At 56.8% G+C, this 14,751-nt stretch overlaps 1 protein-coding gene across 2 annotated transcripts in view; it reads right to left on the bottom strand.

Moving 5' to 3' along the window:
• Positions 1 to 978: 978 nt before the first annotated feature.
• The window catches only part of DTX1 (deltex E3 ubiquitin ligase 1), a 114,086-nt gene continuing 100,313 nt past the window's right edge, over positions 979 to 14,751 (bottom strand). For both annotated transcript variants that reach the window (XM_038373966.2, XM_043498095.1), the window contains exons 4-10: positions 11,220 to 11,281; positions 10,760 to 10,921; positions 6,283 to 6,344; positions 5,017 to 5,175; positions 4,402 to 4,563; positions 3,810 to 3,899; positions 979 to 2,473 (exon numbers count right to left, since the gene is read on the bottom strand). In XM_038373966.2, the coding sequence (XP_038229894.1) occupies positions 2,249 to 2,473; positions 3,810 to 3,899; positions 4,402 to 4,563; positions 5,017 to 5,175; positions 6,283 to 6,344; positions 10,760 to 10,921; positions 11,220 to 11,281 (922 nt within the window). In that variant the 3' untranslated portion in view covers positions 979 to 2,248. The remainder of the gene's footprint in view (positions 2,474 to 3,809; positions 3,900 to 4,401; positions 4,564 to 5,016; positions 5,176 to 6,282; positions 6,345 to 10,759; positions 10,922 to 11,219; positions 11,282 to 14,751) is intronic.

The following is a 14,751-nucleotide window of genomic DNA, read 5'->3' as shown; positions in this document are numbered from 1 at the left end:
CCAGCGCCCTCTGGGCCCTGTCTAGACACTGGGGTCTGGAGCCCCTCTCCTCTCTGCAGATCTCTGGGCCTGGCAGTGGGAGGACAGACAGCGAGAGGCAGGACCAGCCACACTGGCCAACGGCTCCTCAACAGCAAGGAAGCAGAGGGGCTCTTCCTGCACCCAGTCCTTGGCCATGGGCACCAGCTTGCCAGACTCAGAGCCTTCTCCCTCTCCTTGCTGCTCCCGTACAGCCCCCAGCCTTCCTTCCCCACCCCTCCAGCCTTCCTCCTCCCCCCTCCAGCCTTCCTCCTCCTCCCCAGCTTTCTGCCTCCTCCCGCCAAGGCTACTCCCTCCTCCCCTCAGCCTCTCGCCTCCTCTCTTCCATGTCTCACACCCAGCCAACCTGTCCCCACCAGCCAAAGGAACAGGCCACCCCCCCCAGTCCTCCACTGCAATGCTATCGTCCCTTGGGCTGCCTTGTGCGCTGTGGGGTGGAAGGAAGTGGGGGGCACTCCAGCACATTGGGACAGCCTCGCTGTGTGCGCCGTGTCGCTTCCATGGCATATGTGAGGAGCATGGGGGGACCCCTGCCTCTTCCACCCGCATCTGTTTGCCATTCTGCAGGGAACAGGGAGTTTAAGGGGGCATATTACACAGTACCATATTACACAGATCTCAGCCAGCCCAGCTCACAGGGGCGCCCAAAGCCCAGAGCAAAGCGGGGGCCACAGCACTATCCCCACCCGGCAGCACAGAAGGTGGCGTGACCCAGCCAAGGTTGCCCTACAAGGCTCCTGAACAGCTAGCCCTGCTCTCACCACACTGTTGTTCGTGTGTGTATCCATACGCCCCAAAGCACCTCCCGCCAGCAAGTAGCTCTTGCCCTTAGGGCAAGCCCACCCGATGGCTTTAGGAGGAGAGGGCTGCAGGTGCACAGGGAAAGGGGCCGTGACCGGGACACCCTTTCCGGCACAAGCAGGCACTTGCCAAGTGGGAGAACACCAACCGGAAGAGCAGGTTTATTTTCTAGCTAAAGGGATGCTACATACACGGGGAACAAACCACAGCGACAGAACCAGGCCCAGGGTTTTAAAGCCACGCATGCAAAGGGCATGTGCATGCAGGTAGGCAGGTGTGCCAATCTCCACTGGCACATGGGTATCAGCTGTGCACTGGTTGCACATGTGGCTTTTAAAATCATAAGTGGCCCTTTGAATCCTGGCTGGTGACGACTGAAGAGACCAATCAGGGCATCGGCGGCCCACGGGCAAGAGGTCTGTTTGCTGCTGATTGGGTGTTGACTGCTCCACCCCTCTTCTTTAAGGGGAAATAAACCACTTCTGTGAGGCTGCCAAAAGGGGGCATCAGGCTCGGGTCTTAGCTAGCTGGTGTCTCTGCAGTGCAGCGTGCTAAGCGTTATCGTCACCTTGCTGGTTGATCGCTGCGCCACTGCCAGGATTGGCGCCCTCGCTATGGGGGAAGGGATAGTGCATGCAGGACGGGGAGCTCAGGAGGGGCACAACTCCTGCCAAGTCAGCGGAGTAAGAGCTACCTCATTTTCCATCCCTGTCCAGCTGTGGGAGCAGTTCTCTCCTGTGCACTTCCTGTTCCCTTTCCCCAGCCTGGGGCCCTTTCCCTCCCTTTCAAAGTGGCGGCAATGAGGAGCAATGGCAATGTGCCCTGTGGCTGTGGGGGGAGGTGGCTCACCCGGATGATGCTGGCACAGACTGGACAGGACACATGATGGCGGTGGGGCTGTGGGAGAGTTGGCCAGAAGTTGCCCCTTTGGCTATGTATGTGTATTCTAGTGGATACTGTACATGATTTCCAGAGAGAGGAGCTATATGGAGGGGATGTGGGTGTGTACAGTCAGGTGTGGACTGGGGTTTCTAACGGGGAAAATATCACAGATCACAAAAGTATAAAAAAAAAAAAAATCAGCCCAGCTTTGCATTGCTTGGTCACTCACGCAGCTTCTTCTTGCCTGCTGCTCGTTGGCTGACAGGTCTGAGGGCCAAGCACACAGTATCGGTTCAAGGGAGAGCCACTCGCCTGGTGGGTGACATACTGTGGCAGCCCAGCCACGTCCAGCATTGCAGGCTGAAGGTTACTGAAGGTCAAGGCAGCGAAAGCAGAGCGAGAGCTCTGGGAAAGTGGGTGGTTCCCGGGCATGGGGCGGTGGAGGACGGACTCACGGAGACACACATGGATGCAGGCGGGGTTTGGCTGCCCAGAAGCACGCTAGCCGAGAGCTGGGGCTTCCTCCTCAGTCCTTCAGGTTGGCTTCTGAGACACCCTGGGCCATCAGCTCAGCCAGGACATTGTCCAGGTAGTTGGGGTCGGGGTAGCCGTGGCCAGTGAGGTTGGAACCAAACTCTGTCTTGTGATGGATCTCGTTCCACACCACAGTGTCGCACTCTCCTGTCGTGCTGGATGTGCCGATGGTGAAGAGAAGCCGGCGGTCCCATGCCACAATCAGGAGCTGCAGAATCTGTGGGGCAAGAAGGAGGTCACACACCCTGCCTGGCCATGGCATGCCCCAGCTGGCCTACAGCACCCTGCTCTGGGTCTGAGATCCTCTCCCCAGTCTGCCAGCATACACTTAGAGGGGAGAGGCCTGCCTGCCCCTCCATCCCCAGAGCACCATAGGGAGCGTCTATGGCACTGCTCCCTGATTGCTATCGAGAGCTCGGCCCTCCTCCGGATCTCTCTAGCGCAGGAAAGGCAGCTCTGCCAAGTGACAGCAGACCTGGTAGAGGAATCCAGAGAATGATCGGGACTGGAGCTTGCTCTGATCTGGGGTCTGCCCCACCCTCCAGAACAAAGACCCCAAAATATGGGGCTTGTTATGAGGATATTCCTTTCTGCAGAGCATGGGAATATAACCCCCCCGCATAATAACCTTCTGGGGCCTTGACACAGCACTCCAGCCTTGCATCTCCTTTCCTCAGCAAGGCTCAGACCCGCCCGGAAACAGGATGGAGGCAGAGACCCATGTCTGACTACCACAGCCAACAAGCCGCATGGAAACGTATGGCGCAGTCTGGTGTGGTCACTGGCTCAGGCACACTTTCCATGTTCCCTCTCATTTCTTATGTCCATGTGTGGAATGAATATTGTTATGTGCACCAATAAGGGGGTGATGTGAGGTGGGGGTGGGACCGAGGTGTTCGGAGTGTGGGAGGGGGCAGAGGGCTAGGGTGCGGGGGTGTGTGTGCGGGCTGTGGGGTGGGGCTGGGGATGAGGGGTTTTGGGATTAGGTTGCCCCGGGGCTGCGGTGGGGAGAGAGGACTGGGGGAGGGACTCCTCTCCCTGACTGCACTGCCCCGATAGGTATTTAGATTAAATACTAAGGCTTTGAGGGTCTCAACCTCAGCACCTTCCAGGATCAGGTCTGAAGTTTGCAAGGCTGGATTATCAATGGAGCCTAGGGGAGTTAGGACACTGAACATCCCTGGCATTTGTGCACCCAACTCCCTTCTGCTCCTTTGAAATCGCCAGCTCAGTTGTAGGTTGCCAAGGGCGCAATGTGCCAGACCCCATCACAGCACACACGTGAGTATCTCCAAGCCCATGTGCCAGGGCTGGTGCTAGTGATATGGCAAGACCCACCTCACCTTGTGCCGATATTCAGCAAACCCATTTAACCCCCTGGCTGCAGCAGAAGAGCTGGGAGTATTGCAGCAGCTGCCACAAGGGGGTGACCCTCTCTCCCCCTTACCTCCCCCACCCCATGCCACCTCCTTGGGGAAAGATGCAGCCACCCAGTGAGCCGCCTTTGTGGGAGGCAGCCAGGCTACAGGGGCTTGGGGGAGCAGGTCACTCACCTTCCTGCCTTTCTCATTGTCCGGTAGGTAGCAGTGCCGGGGGAAGCCTCGGGCCGTGAACTTCTTCCCGGGATTCGGGTGCTCTGGGCCCTGGCAGGAAACAAATCAGGCGCTGGGGAAATCTTGCAGCCAGCAGCTGTGCCTGAAACGCGTCACCTCTCTGCTCAACCAAAGAGGGCAGCACGACTGCCCATGCCCCCCCGCATTGCTCAGGAGGCCCCGGCTGGACGGCGCTGAACACGAGACCTGTCGGCCGACAATGGGGCACAACCTGCAGGCAGCAGGGCTCTGAGCGAGATCCCGCCTGGCAAGGCGTGGCACAGCTACTGGGAGGCCAGCGACCGCACCACCTAGGAGTAGGAGATGGGGCCTGGTATAGACCCACCACCAAAACTAAGGGGCGTCACACCTTGGACTGCCTCTGCAGAGAAGGCCCCAGTCTCTCCATCAGTTGCCCCCAGGGCCAGGTGGAGTGGCATGAGATGCTCAACCATGTGGGGGGATCTCCTGAGGGGGAGGCACACACTCCAACGCTTCTGGCCATGGAGGCACTGGCTTCCCCCGGAGATTCCTCTGTCCCTGGGCGGCTCACCTGGATGCCCGTGGGGATGTCGTAGACGATGCGGATGGTTTTGGATTCCGTGTAGCCTGGCAGCGAGTGCGGGATGATGTGGAACTCCATCTTCCCTGGGGGCTGGGTCCCGGTCTTCTCCCCATAGATGGCCTTGCAGGTGGGGCACTGCAGGCTGCCATCCTTGGGGGCAGAGGCACAGGGTGAGGAGGGTCAGCCAGCCAGGCAGAGCATCCTGCTCCAGGGCACAGGCTGCAAACAGGCTGCCGGTGGTGGAGCAGCTTCCAGGGCCCTTCTGCAGCCGTGTTTTGACAGCTAATGGGGGAGTCTCCCTTCGCAGGGCACTATCCTTCCCTCAGGCAGGGCTGTTTGGCTCCATGGTGCTGGCAGGGTGTCAGCCAAACCCAGCTCCGGGGTCAGCCTGCCGAAGGCCCTGGAGGGGCACCAGGGCTGGAACTGACCGACCCTCTGCTGACGGCCCAGAGCTGGTTGTGAGGACCCTGCGGGGCCGTTGGATGGGTCAAGTGATCAGGGAGGGGAGGGCACAGGGGGCTCTCAGCTGCCTGCCAAGAGGTTGTGCTGGAGGGACCTCTCCCCGGCTGAGACAGCAGGTCCCCACCCTGCCCCAGCTCTCACCTTGTTGCCGTTGTTGTACATGGCCACCAGGCAGAGGAGGTGGTACATGTGCCCGCACTTGCCCAGCTTGCCCACCAGCTCCGGCTTGGCGCCCCTGTGGCTGAGGAGGCCCTCGTAGCCGGACGAGGCCACCAGCCTCTCCATGCAGATGGTGCAGTCCTGCCGGGGAGCGGGATATTAACAGAGCTGAGCTGCCCCTGCACCACCCCTGCCCCTGCCCCCAGAGCCCAGCAGCTGGTTCTGCCATCACCCTCCTGCCCAAGGGGCCAGGCGGCAGGGTTGGGTCTCTGGCGCCTTTGTATACACATCCTTCCCATGGCGCTTGCTCTGCCAGCCAGCCTGGCTGCCCCACCGTCCTACTCCGCTCCACACCCCCTCCATTCTTCTGCCCCCACTGCCCCAATCCCTCTTCCCCAAACTGCCCCCTCGACCCCGGCCCTGCCCCCACTGGCCCCTCAGCCCCTTTGCCCTGTCCCTTCCCCCACTGCCCTGCCCCCCTTCGCCCCTCTGCCCCCATTGCCTCCTCGGCCCTGCTCCTGCCCCCCACTGACTCCTCGGCCCCTTTGCCCTGCCCCCTCTGCCCCACCCCCCCACCTCCACTGCCCCCTTCACCCCTCTAGCCAGACCCCCCTACCCCCACTGTCCTCTTGGCCCCTCTGCTCCCGTTGGCATCTCTCCCTCCACCCCCAGCCTCTGCCCTTCACTCCTCTCACTGGCCTCTCTCCACCCTGCTCCCTGGCTGGCAGCTCTCATGGAGGACTGGCCTGTCTCAGCCTTAGCGGGCATGGACTGCACCAGGGTCGGGGCTAGCTGCATGGGGCAGTTAAGCCCTTTGTCCTGTCCCTTTCAGTGGCTTCAGTGCCACTGCAGAACCAGTGCAGCAGCAGCAAGTGGTTGAAACCCAGGACCAAAGGAGCTGGAAACTAGGGGAGTGTGGAGAAGGGAGGGCCTAGGGAGAGTTGGGGGATTCTCCAGGGGGTATTTTGGGAAAGGGGTGCTGCCTGGCTGGCGTCCTGGGGGTCAGAGTTAAGGGGGTGGCAGAGGTGAGGTGTGTGCTTGTGGGTGGAGGAGCTGCTGGGGTCCCTGCTGCTGGAGTTTTGTACCAGGTGTGTTGTATGTCACTGTGTCCCGAAGAGTTCACGAGCCACTATGGGGCTGCCACTCAGACGGGGCTAGTCATCCATGCAGAGCCCCAGCCCTGGGTACTGTCCGATCCCATCCGCCCCCAGTGCAGGGCTACTGTGAGAACCACGCATAGGTGCTCACCTCGTCCGGCGGGCTCTTCACCTTCTGGATGTACCGGCGCACCACATCCTCGGGGTTCTTGCCTGCCCCAGGAGAGAAGCAGAGGGTTAGATTGCACCCTCATGGCCCACAGTGCCCCAGGGCCACCCACTCAGCTGGGGCACGTGGCCCCTTGCTCCACAGCTAAAAGCCACATCAGGGTCGCAAGGGAGGAGGATCGGACGGACACAGAAACTGGCTTGGCTGGAGCGGGTGGGATATCTGGGTCAGGGCTGGAGGAGGTTAAACCCACCCCTGGGAGTTCAGAGAGAGCCTTTCATCAGCTGGGTGGGGGTGGGGGGGTCCATTCCTGGAAGCCACAGGAGTAGGGAGCATGAAGAGGGAATCCCGCTGCCCCCTAGGACAGGAGTCCCCACAGCTCAGGGCTGAGGGGCCCAGCTCAGAGGCAGAATCAGGATGAAATTCTCCAGGCAGGCTGGTGCAGAGCTCCACACTCTGGCTCTTTGGGCTGGGATCCCCAGGGACGGAGGCTGCAGTGGTTTTCGGAACAGCGAGAGCTGGGTGAGGAGTGGGTCACACTGCGTCCACTGAACCACGTGGCTCCCTCCTGCTTCACCTCAGACACAGCATCCAAGGCGGCTAAACCAGGGCAAACTACGTTGCTGCGTGTCTCCCTTTGGGACCCAGCCTCCTCAGCCAAAGCTTGCTCACCACCTGCGAGGGGCTGGCCTGTCACTGTTTGGGATTGTGTGTGGGGAGGGGGGGGAGTGCAGCCTGCACGCGTCTGAGCAATACCCTCAACATCTGGCACTTGGGGCGTGTGACTGGGCGCCCAGTCACATGGGATTGATGACCTACACCCTTTATAAGCAGCAGCTGGGCAGGAGCACATTCTCTCAGTGAGAAGATGGGGAGCTGCAACCAAGGCCGTGTGTCTCAGGGAGGCGATGGAACGACGGGCTCGACTGCTCGCTGCTCCGCTCCGCCCCGCCCTACCCTTTCAGGAGGCGTCTGGTGTACTCTGCACTGATGTAAACCGATGGGCGAATCTCTTATGACACCCACGCATTAGGGAGACTAGAACTGGTGGAGCCTAGGCAATTGCCCTGGCACTGAATTACAGAAGTACTGAGTCTGGGCCTCAGTTGCAAAGACTGTGAAATCAGACCTCCCCTGTGAAATCTAGCTATTGGAAGGGAGGGCTGAGGGTACCGGGGGCTAGGCTCCAGCGGCCAGGGAGCTTCTTGCTCTGGCTGTGAAATTGATCAAAATGGACTGTGAATTTGGTAGGGCCCTAAAAAGAATCCCTCCCTCCTCACACCGTCTGTCTGTCTTGTCTATTTAGATTGGAAGCTCTCTGGGCCAGGACATTATATCTGTGCTGTACCTAGCATGGGGGGCCTGAGCTCTGCTGGGCTAACTGAATCCACAGCCCCGTTGCAGCAGCTTGCAAGTAAGAACAGTCTTGGGTTCACAGAGCTCAAGACCAGACAGGATCATGAGATCATCTCGTCTGACCCCCTGCAGGTCACAGGCCATTACCCCTGGATTCAGCCCAATAGCCTTTGATTGGCTGAAGCACCTGCCCCAGTCTTGAGTTGTAGATCTCACAAGCTGGAGAATCCACCACTTCCCTTAGTAGTTGGTTCCAGTGGTTACTCACCCTCACTGTCAAATACTCGTGTCTAATCTGAATTTGTTTGGCTTGACCTTCCAGCCATAGGTTCTAGTTCCACCTTTCTCTGCTAGTTTAAAAGATCCCTTTAGTAGCTGGTCTTTTCTCTCTCATACACTGTCACCGCTCAGCTAAACAGATCACCTCCTTAAGTCTCACTGTAAAGCATTTTCTCCAGCCCTTGACACATTCAGCACTGGTGACAATAACTGAAAGCAATCCCATTAGCACCCCCTTTGGGGTGCCAGGTCTCCCAAGAAGCTGCCTGGCCTTGTGATTTCTATTTGGGGACACACCAGGTGGTGCTCATAGAATCATAGAATCATAGAATATCAGGGTTGGAAGGGACCCCAGAAGGTCATCTAGTCCAACCCCCTGCTCAAAGCAGGACCAAGTCCCAGTTAAATCATCCCAGCCAGGGCTTTGTCAAGCCTGACCTTAAAAACCTCTAAGGAAGGAGATTCTACCACCTCCCTAGGTAACGCATTCCAGTGTTTCACCACCCTCTTAGTGAAAAAGTTTTTCCTAATATCCAATCTAAACCTCCCCCATTGCAACTTGAGACCATTACACCTCGTTCTGTCATCTGCTACCATTGAGAACAGTCTAGAGCCATCCTCTTTGAAACCCCCTTTCAGGTAGTTGAAAGCAGCTATCAAATCCCCCCTCATTCTTCTCTTCTGCAGACTAAACAATCCCAGCTCCCTCAGCCTCTCCTCATAAGTCATGTGCTCTAGACCCCTAATCATTTTCGTTGCCCTTCGTTGTACTCTTTCCAATTTATCCACATCCTTCCTGTAGTGTGGGGCCCAAAACTGGACACAGTACTCCAGATGAGGCCTCACCAGTGTCGAATAGAGGGGAACGATCACGTCCCTCGATCTGCTCGCTATGCCCCTACTTATACATCCCAAAATGCCATTGGCCTTCTTGGCAACAAGGGCACACTGCTGACTCATATCCAGCTTCTCGTCCACTGTCACCCCTAGGTCCTTTTCCGCAGAACTGCTGCCGAGCCATTCGGTCCCTAGTCTGTAGCGGTGCATTGGATTCTTCCATCCTAAGTGCAGGACCCTGCACTTATCCTTATTGAACCTCATTAGATTTCTATTGGCCCAATCCTCCAATTTGTCTAGGTCCTTCTGTATCCCATCCCTCCCCTCCAGCGTATCTACCACTCCTCCCAGTTTAGTATCATCCGCAAATTTGCTGAGAGTGCAATCCACACCATCCTCCAGATCATTTATGAAGATATTGAACAAAACGGGCCCCAGGACCGACCCCTGGGGCACTCCACTTGACACCGGCTGCCAACTAGACATGGAGCCATTGATCACTACCCGTTGAGCCCGACAATCTAGCCAGCTTTCTACCCACCTTATAGTGCATTCATCCAGCCCATACTTCCTTAACTTGCTGACAAGAATGCTGTGGGAGACCGTGTCAAAAGCTTTGCTAAAGTCAAGAAACAATACATCCACTGCTTTCCCTTCATCCACAGAACCAGTAATCTCATCATAAAAGGCGATTAGATTAGTCAGGCATGACCTTCCCTTGGTGAATCCATGCTGACTGTTCCTGATCACTTTCCTCTCCTCTAAGTGCTTCAGGATTGATTCTTTGAGGACCTGCTCCATGATTTTTCCAGGGACTGAGGTGAGGCTGACCGGCCTGTAGTTCCCAGGATCCTCCTTCTTCCCTTTTTTAAAGATGGGCACTACATTAGCCTTTTTCCAGTCATCCGGGACTTCCCCCGTTTGCCACGAGTTTTCAAAGATAATGGCCAAGGACTCTGCAATCACAGCCGCCAATTCCTTCAGCACTCTCGGATGCAATTCGTCCGGCCCCATGGACTTGTGCACGTCCAGCTTTTCTAAATAGTCCCTAACCACCTCTATCTCTACAGAGGGCTGGCCATCTCTTCCCCATTTTGTGTTGCCCAGCACAGCAGTCTGGGAGCTGACCTTGTTAGTGAAAACAGAAGCAAAAAAAGCATTGAGTACATTAGCTTTTTCCACATCCTCTGTCACTAGCTTGCCTCCCTCATTCACTAAGGGGCCCACACTTTCCTTGGCTTTCTTCTTGTTGCCAACATACCTGAAGAAACCCTTCTTGTTACTCTTGACATCTCTTGCTAGCTGCAGCTCCAGGTGCTATTTGGCCCTCCTGATATCTTTCCTACATGCCCGAGCAATATTTTTATACTCTTCCCTGGTCATATGTCCAACCTTCCACTTCTTGTAAGCTTCTTTTTTATGTTTAAGATCCGCTAGGATTTCACCATTAAGCCAAGCTGGTCGCCTGCCATATTTACTATTCTTTCGACTCATACCGAACCCTTCCTGTGTATGACATCCTTTGTTGCCTAGTATGTATTAAATGGCCCATGAGTAGCATACCAGATGGCACAATAATCCCGTGGCTCTGAGGCATCAGTGAGAAGGTGCCCAGGCATCACCCTGGGCAGGAGCAGGCGATTTCAGCAGATGGGCATAACACCTCTGGAGAGCTGAGTTGGAATCTGACTGAGGCATGAAAATGCTTTTGAGCGTCTTGGGCCAGGGTGTAGAGGATGTTTGTCTATATTAGAAAATCACTATGCAGTTTGGCAGAGAAGCCCAGGACTGGGATATCAGTGGGGCTGGGGATCAGGAGTGAGGCTCAGGGGTGGAGGTGAACTGCTCCAGGCTGTACTGTGCCTTGGCGTGGCTATCAGGCCTCTCCATGTCATTATGCTCCCAGCTAGATCCCAGCACTGGGATTGCCAGGATGGAGACCAGGGCTTGTGGCTCTGGGGGCTGGAGGGAGGGTGCTGTCTCTTACTCTTTTTGAGGTGCTTCTTCTTGGTTTTCCTGCAGATGCCATTGATCCCAGGCACTGGCTTGATGTCGCCCTTGCTCACAGGCGGAGGGTGCAGGATGGGCTTCGGGGCCCGGGTCAGGCATACAGGCAGCCCAGCAGCACACATCAAAATGCCTGTCATACCTGTGTCACAGAATGATAAGGGTAACAGTAAGGCCAAGTGCAGACACTTAGGGGGCTGGGCGATTACCTCCCCACTGAGTGGCAACAATCCCAGCATGGGACAGGATCTCCTGCAGTCTGTGAAACTGACCTCAAATGCTGAGATTGTCCCTTTGCTTTGAAGTGAGATGGATAGGTTGTACCAGCCAGCCAGCCAACCATCCATCAATACCCACCATGATAAGTAAGTACCATCTCACTGGGCTATACCCAGGAGTGGACAGCTGCATAGAGCTGGGGGAATTCCAGCTGCTCTTACCTGCCAGGGCAGGATGGACTGGTCCAGTTCCATTCAGATTCTTAACCGGGAGGGCAGGAACCCTGAAGCAGAGACAAGAGAAGTGAAGCAGAAAGCAGTTTAGTTGTTGGAAGTTTAGTTTAGTTTAGTTGCCCAGAAAGCTAAGCCACACCTTCGGTAACCACTGCTTCAAGAGAGGGAGAGGGGAGCGGAGGTGAAATTAGTGATGTTGCTCCCCAGAGCATGGTACCTTTCCAGGGGTGATGCCAGAATCCCTTCCAAGAGAGTGCAGAAATCCAGCCCAGGATCTAAAGGTGACCACTTCTGCATTCAGAGTATTAGCTAATGGAGTATGCCCCATGGCCCTCTCTCCGTCAGACCCTCAGAAAGAGGATCCCTGACCCAGATCCTGTGTGCCCATTGATACCCTTATTACATCAAGGCTGGCAGCAGACTCAGGCTGCAGGGGATTCTATCTCATAGCACAGGATAGAAATGATTCCCCCTGAACTCAGTGAGGGTCCTGCCAGCTCCTGCAGTGGGTGCTGGGCATCACAGGCCAGCAGAGAACATCGGTATGCCCCTCTGGTTGATGGAGACAAGCCAGGTGAGGAGGGGCTTTGGGGGAAGCTGCACTGGCTGGTGGGTTTGCCTGTACCTGAGGCTAGGGATCTAGTGGGAGTGATCCTGAGAGAGAGACTGCAGTACGAATAGAGGGGGAAAGCAAGCAGCTCCCCAGGGAATGCTTGAGGGGCAGAGTTCCTAGAGGGGCATCCTTGTTCTAGGGCCCCCAGCATGGGGCTGGTGGTCAGGAGACCTGAGCCCCTAACCTGCTGTGTACAGCTCTTGTTAGGGAGCCCCTGGGCTCTGCGCACTGAGATAATAAATCTTCCCCTCTCTCCTTGGGTGAGGCATTCTGAGTCCTGCAGGTGAGAAGGGACCAGTCCATTATATGACAGCCAGAGCATGTCCATTCTGCCCTAGGAGCCAGGCTCCCTCCCATCCCCACTCCCCAAATGCCCACTGATCTCCTTCCACCCACAGCAATCTGTTCTGCTGCTCAGGCTGAAGACCCGAGCGACAGGGCATGTGTGTTGGCCTGTCTCCCTCCATCTCCTGCTGCTTCCCCCAGGCCAAACGTTGGGGCTGTGGGCCAGGATTCCTGGGGGAGGGGAAGCCATGCGGGGCCGGGTTGCGCTAGCTGTGCCCCTCTGGCCAGTGCCCGGCAGCAGGCGGGCACAGTGCTCAGGCCCAGTCAGTGCGGCCAGGCGCGGCCGGTAATGAAGAGCCCAGCCCCCGGTGGGGTGAGAGAGCTTTCCCAGACATGTGTTCAATTAAGCCCTGTGCTCATTCGTATTAATTAGAGCTCAGGGTCTTGAGGCTGGGCCAGAATGTCCGCAAGGCTGATCCTTCTCCCTGTGGAGTAAAGCTGCTGGATTGCTTCTTGGGAGCCTTGCAGAGAGGCTAGGAGCCACCTCCACCACAGGGCAGGGCTGCCACCTCAGTGGTGGTGGGGGGGGGGCAGGAAAGGGGACCAGGACCCCCTCACTGCCATGTGGTCTCATTGTATTGCAATTCCCCAGGGAGAGAAGGAAGGATGCAGAGCCCCTACCCCAGTGGCTCTCCGAGCTTTCCATCCCACACCCCCGGGGCTGGGAAGAGCCAGCCCCAGTGAGGGCTCCAGGACGGCTGGCCTCTAGGAAAGCTGTGAACCCAGCAGGGAGCCTACCAGCAGCTTCAGCTGTGAGCCTGGGGCTAGGGCACAAGAAACAGCCAAGAATGACAGCAAGGGGGAAGTAAGGCAGCGTCTACACAGACACTGTCTCCCTAGCTGCACTGACAATTCCTGCACCTCTGGTGGAGTTGGAGTTATGATGTTGGGGTAGCAGGCTGCTAACTTCGGCCGAAGCAGCATTCTGGTGCAGACACTGACATAACTGTTCACAGGAATTAGAGATGGCAAAATGCAGTCCCATGGATTTCGTCTCGTGGGGGAGGGAGCAGGGCAGGTGTGAGCCCTCTGGGGTGTTCTCCAGTGCTCTGTCCTACTCAGTTTGAAGTGACCCAGATGAGGGAGCTTTCACCACCACCAGTGTGCCCCAGTCTGGGATCACACCTGACTGTGCATGGGCCAGGCACTGAATTTATGGGTGTAGCAGTTCAGTGAGGGGATGCGTCTCTGTGTGAGACCCTTTGTGTACATTGTGTGTGTGTGTGTGTGTGTGTGTGTGTGTGCGCGTGTGTGTGTGTGCACGTGTGCTCAGAGCGTGTGTACACATGGCTAGGAACATTCCTGATGGGCTTCCATCTGCTTCATGCTCCGACTGATTAACTCTGTGCTAGTTGCTCAGGCCAGTGAGCCAAGAGCACACAATGGCACGATGCCAGTGCATCACTGTCTCTGTTCCAAAGCTGCAGTGCTCTGCAGCAGCAGCAGGGATAGTCCCTGCCTTCCCAAACCTCTTGTGTGCCACTCTCCTTGCCTGTCCTTGCCCTGCATGGTCCTGGCAGCAGCACGAGTTGTGTACCAGTGTCAGTGGGTGCCAGGCTGCAGGGGCGAATTCAGGCCCTGGCTATTTAGTGGGTATGGCAGTAGTTGGGGAGTGGGAGGGTGGATTTAGTGCTGGAATCTTACTGGCACTGAGAGCCAGGCAGCTGATGTGAGGCCTCTCCCATGTAACTCTGCCAGTGCCCCCATGTCCTGTGCTACAGCCCAATACCTCCTCCCCCTCCAATGCCTCTACCCTGCCCTGCAACACCTTCTGCACTTCCAGCCCTGCCATTGCTCCCCTAACTGACCTGCAGCTACACCAATGTCCCTCCAGACCCACCTGAGACCCTGCTGTCCTGGTCCCAGAGCCAGAGTTTGGAACTCTCCCTCATCTCTCCACAGTCTCCCCTTTGTCAGTCCCAGCCGCCTGGCAAGGGGGAGAGAGGCAGGAACGAGGGGCATGGGGCTCTGAGCTGCAGCGGCCAGGGTGGGAAGAAGGCAGTACTGATGTCCTGGGGATGTCCCTTCCAGGGTTTAGAACAAGGTAAGAGCCCAGGGATCCAGCCCAGGTTACACTGGGCCAGGTGTTCTGGGGCCAAGTTCCTGGCTGGCCCAGCTCTATTGACGGTGTTGGACTGACGCCAGCAGACGGTTGGACCTGGGGAGTTCAGTGCGGGGGGGGGGGGGTGATGCCTTTGCTCTGCAGACAGGATCAGTGCAGCTGATTGTTACGCACTTCAGCAGGAAGTCTCCAAGCTTGCATGTGTAACCCTGCTCCCTGTTGGAATTGGCAGCAACAAGGGCCGGGTTCAATATTTACGGGTTTCTCTTCAACAATGAAACACAAAACCAGCTCGAGCCCCCACCCCGTGACCTGGGACAATTATACACCACCCCCTGGGAGCCTGCAAGAGGCAATACTTCCCCTTTTGCAAGCACAGAGTCTGAGTACAGAAAAGAAACTTGTAATAAAAGGAGGGAAATAATCTGGCATTAATTTAGGGAAACACTGCAAATGGGGTTCATAAACAAACCATGAGCAAAAGACCCACCCCCAAGTAA

This window comes from Dermochelys coriacea, chromosome 15, assembly GCF_009764565.3.
Source record: "Dermochelys coriacea isolate rDerCor1 chromosome 15, rDerCor1.pri.v4, whole genome shotgun sequence".
NCBI classification, from domain to species: domain Eukaryota; kingdom Metazoa; phylum Chordata; order Testudines; family Dermochelyidae; genus Dermochelys; species Dermochelys coriacea.
The sequence above is the reverse complement of the archived record's forward strand: the minus strand, read 5'-3'. Positions and strand labels throughout refer to the sequence as shown.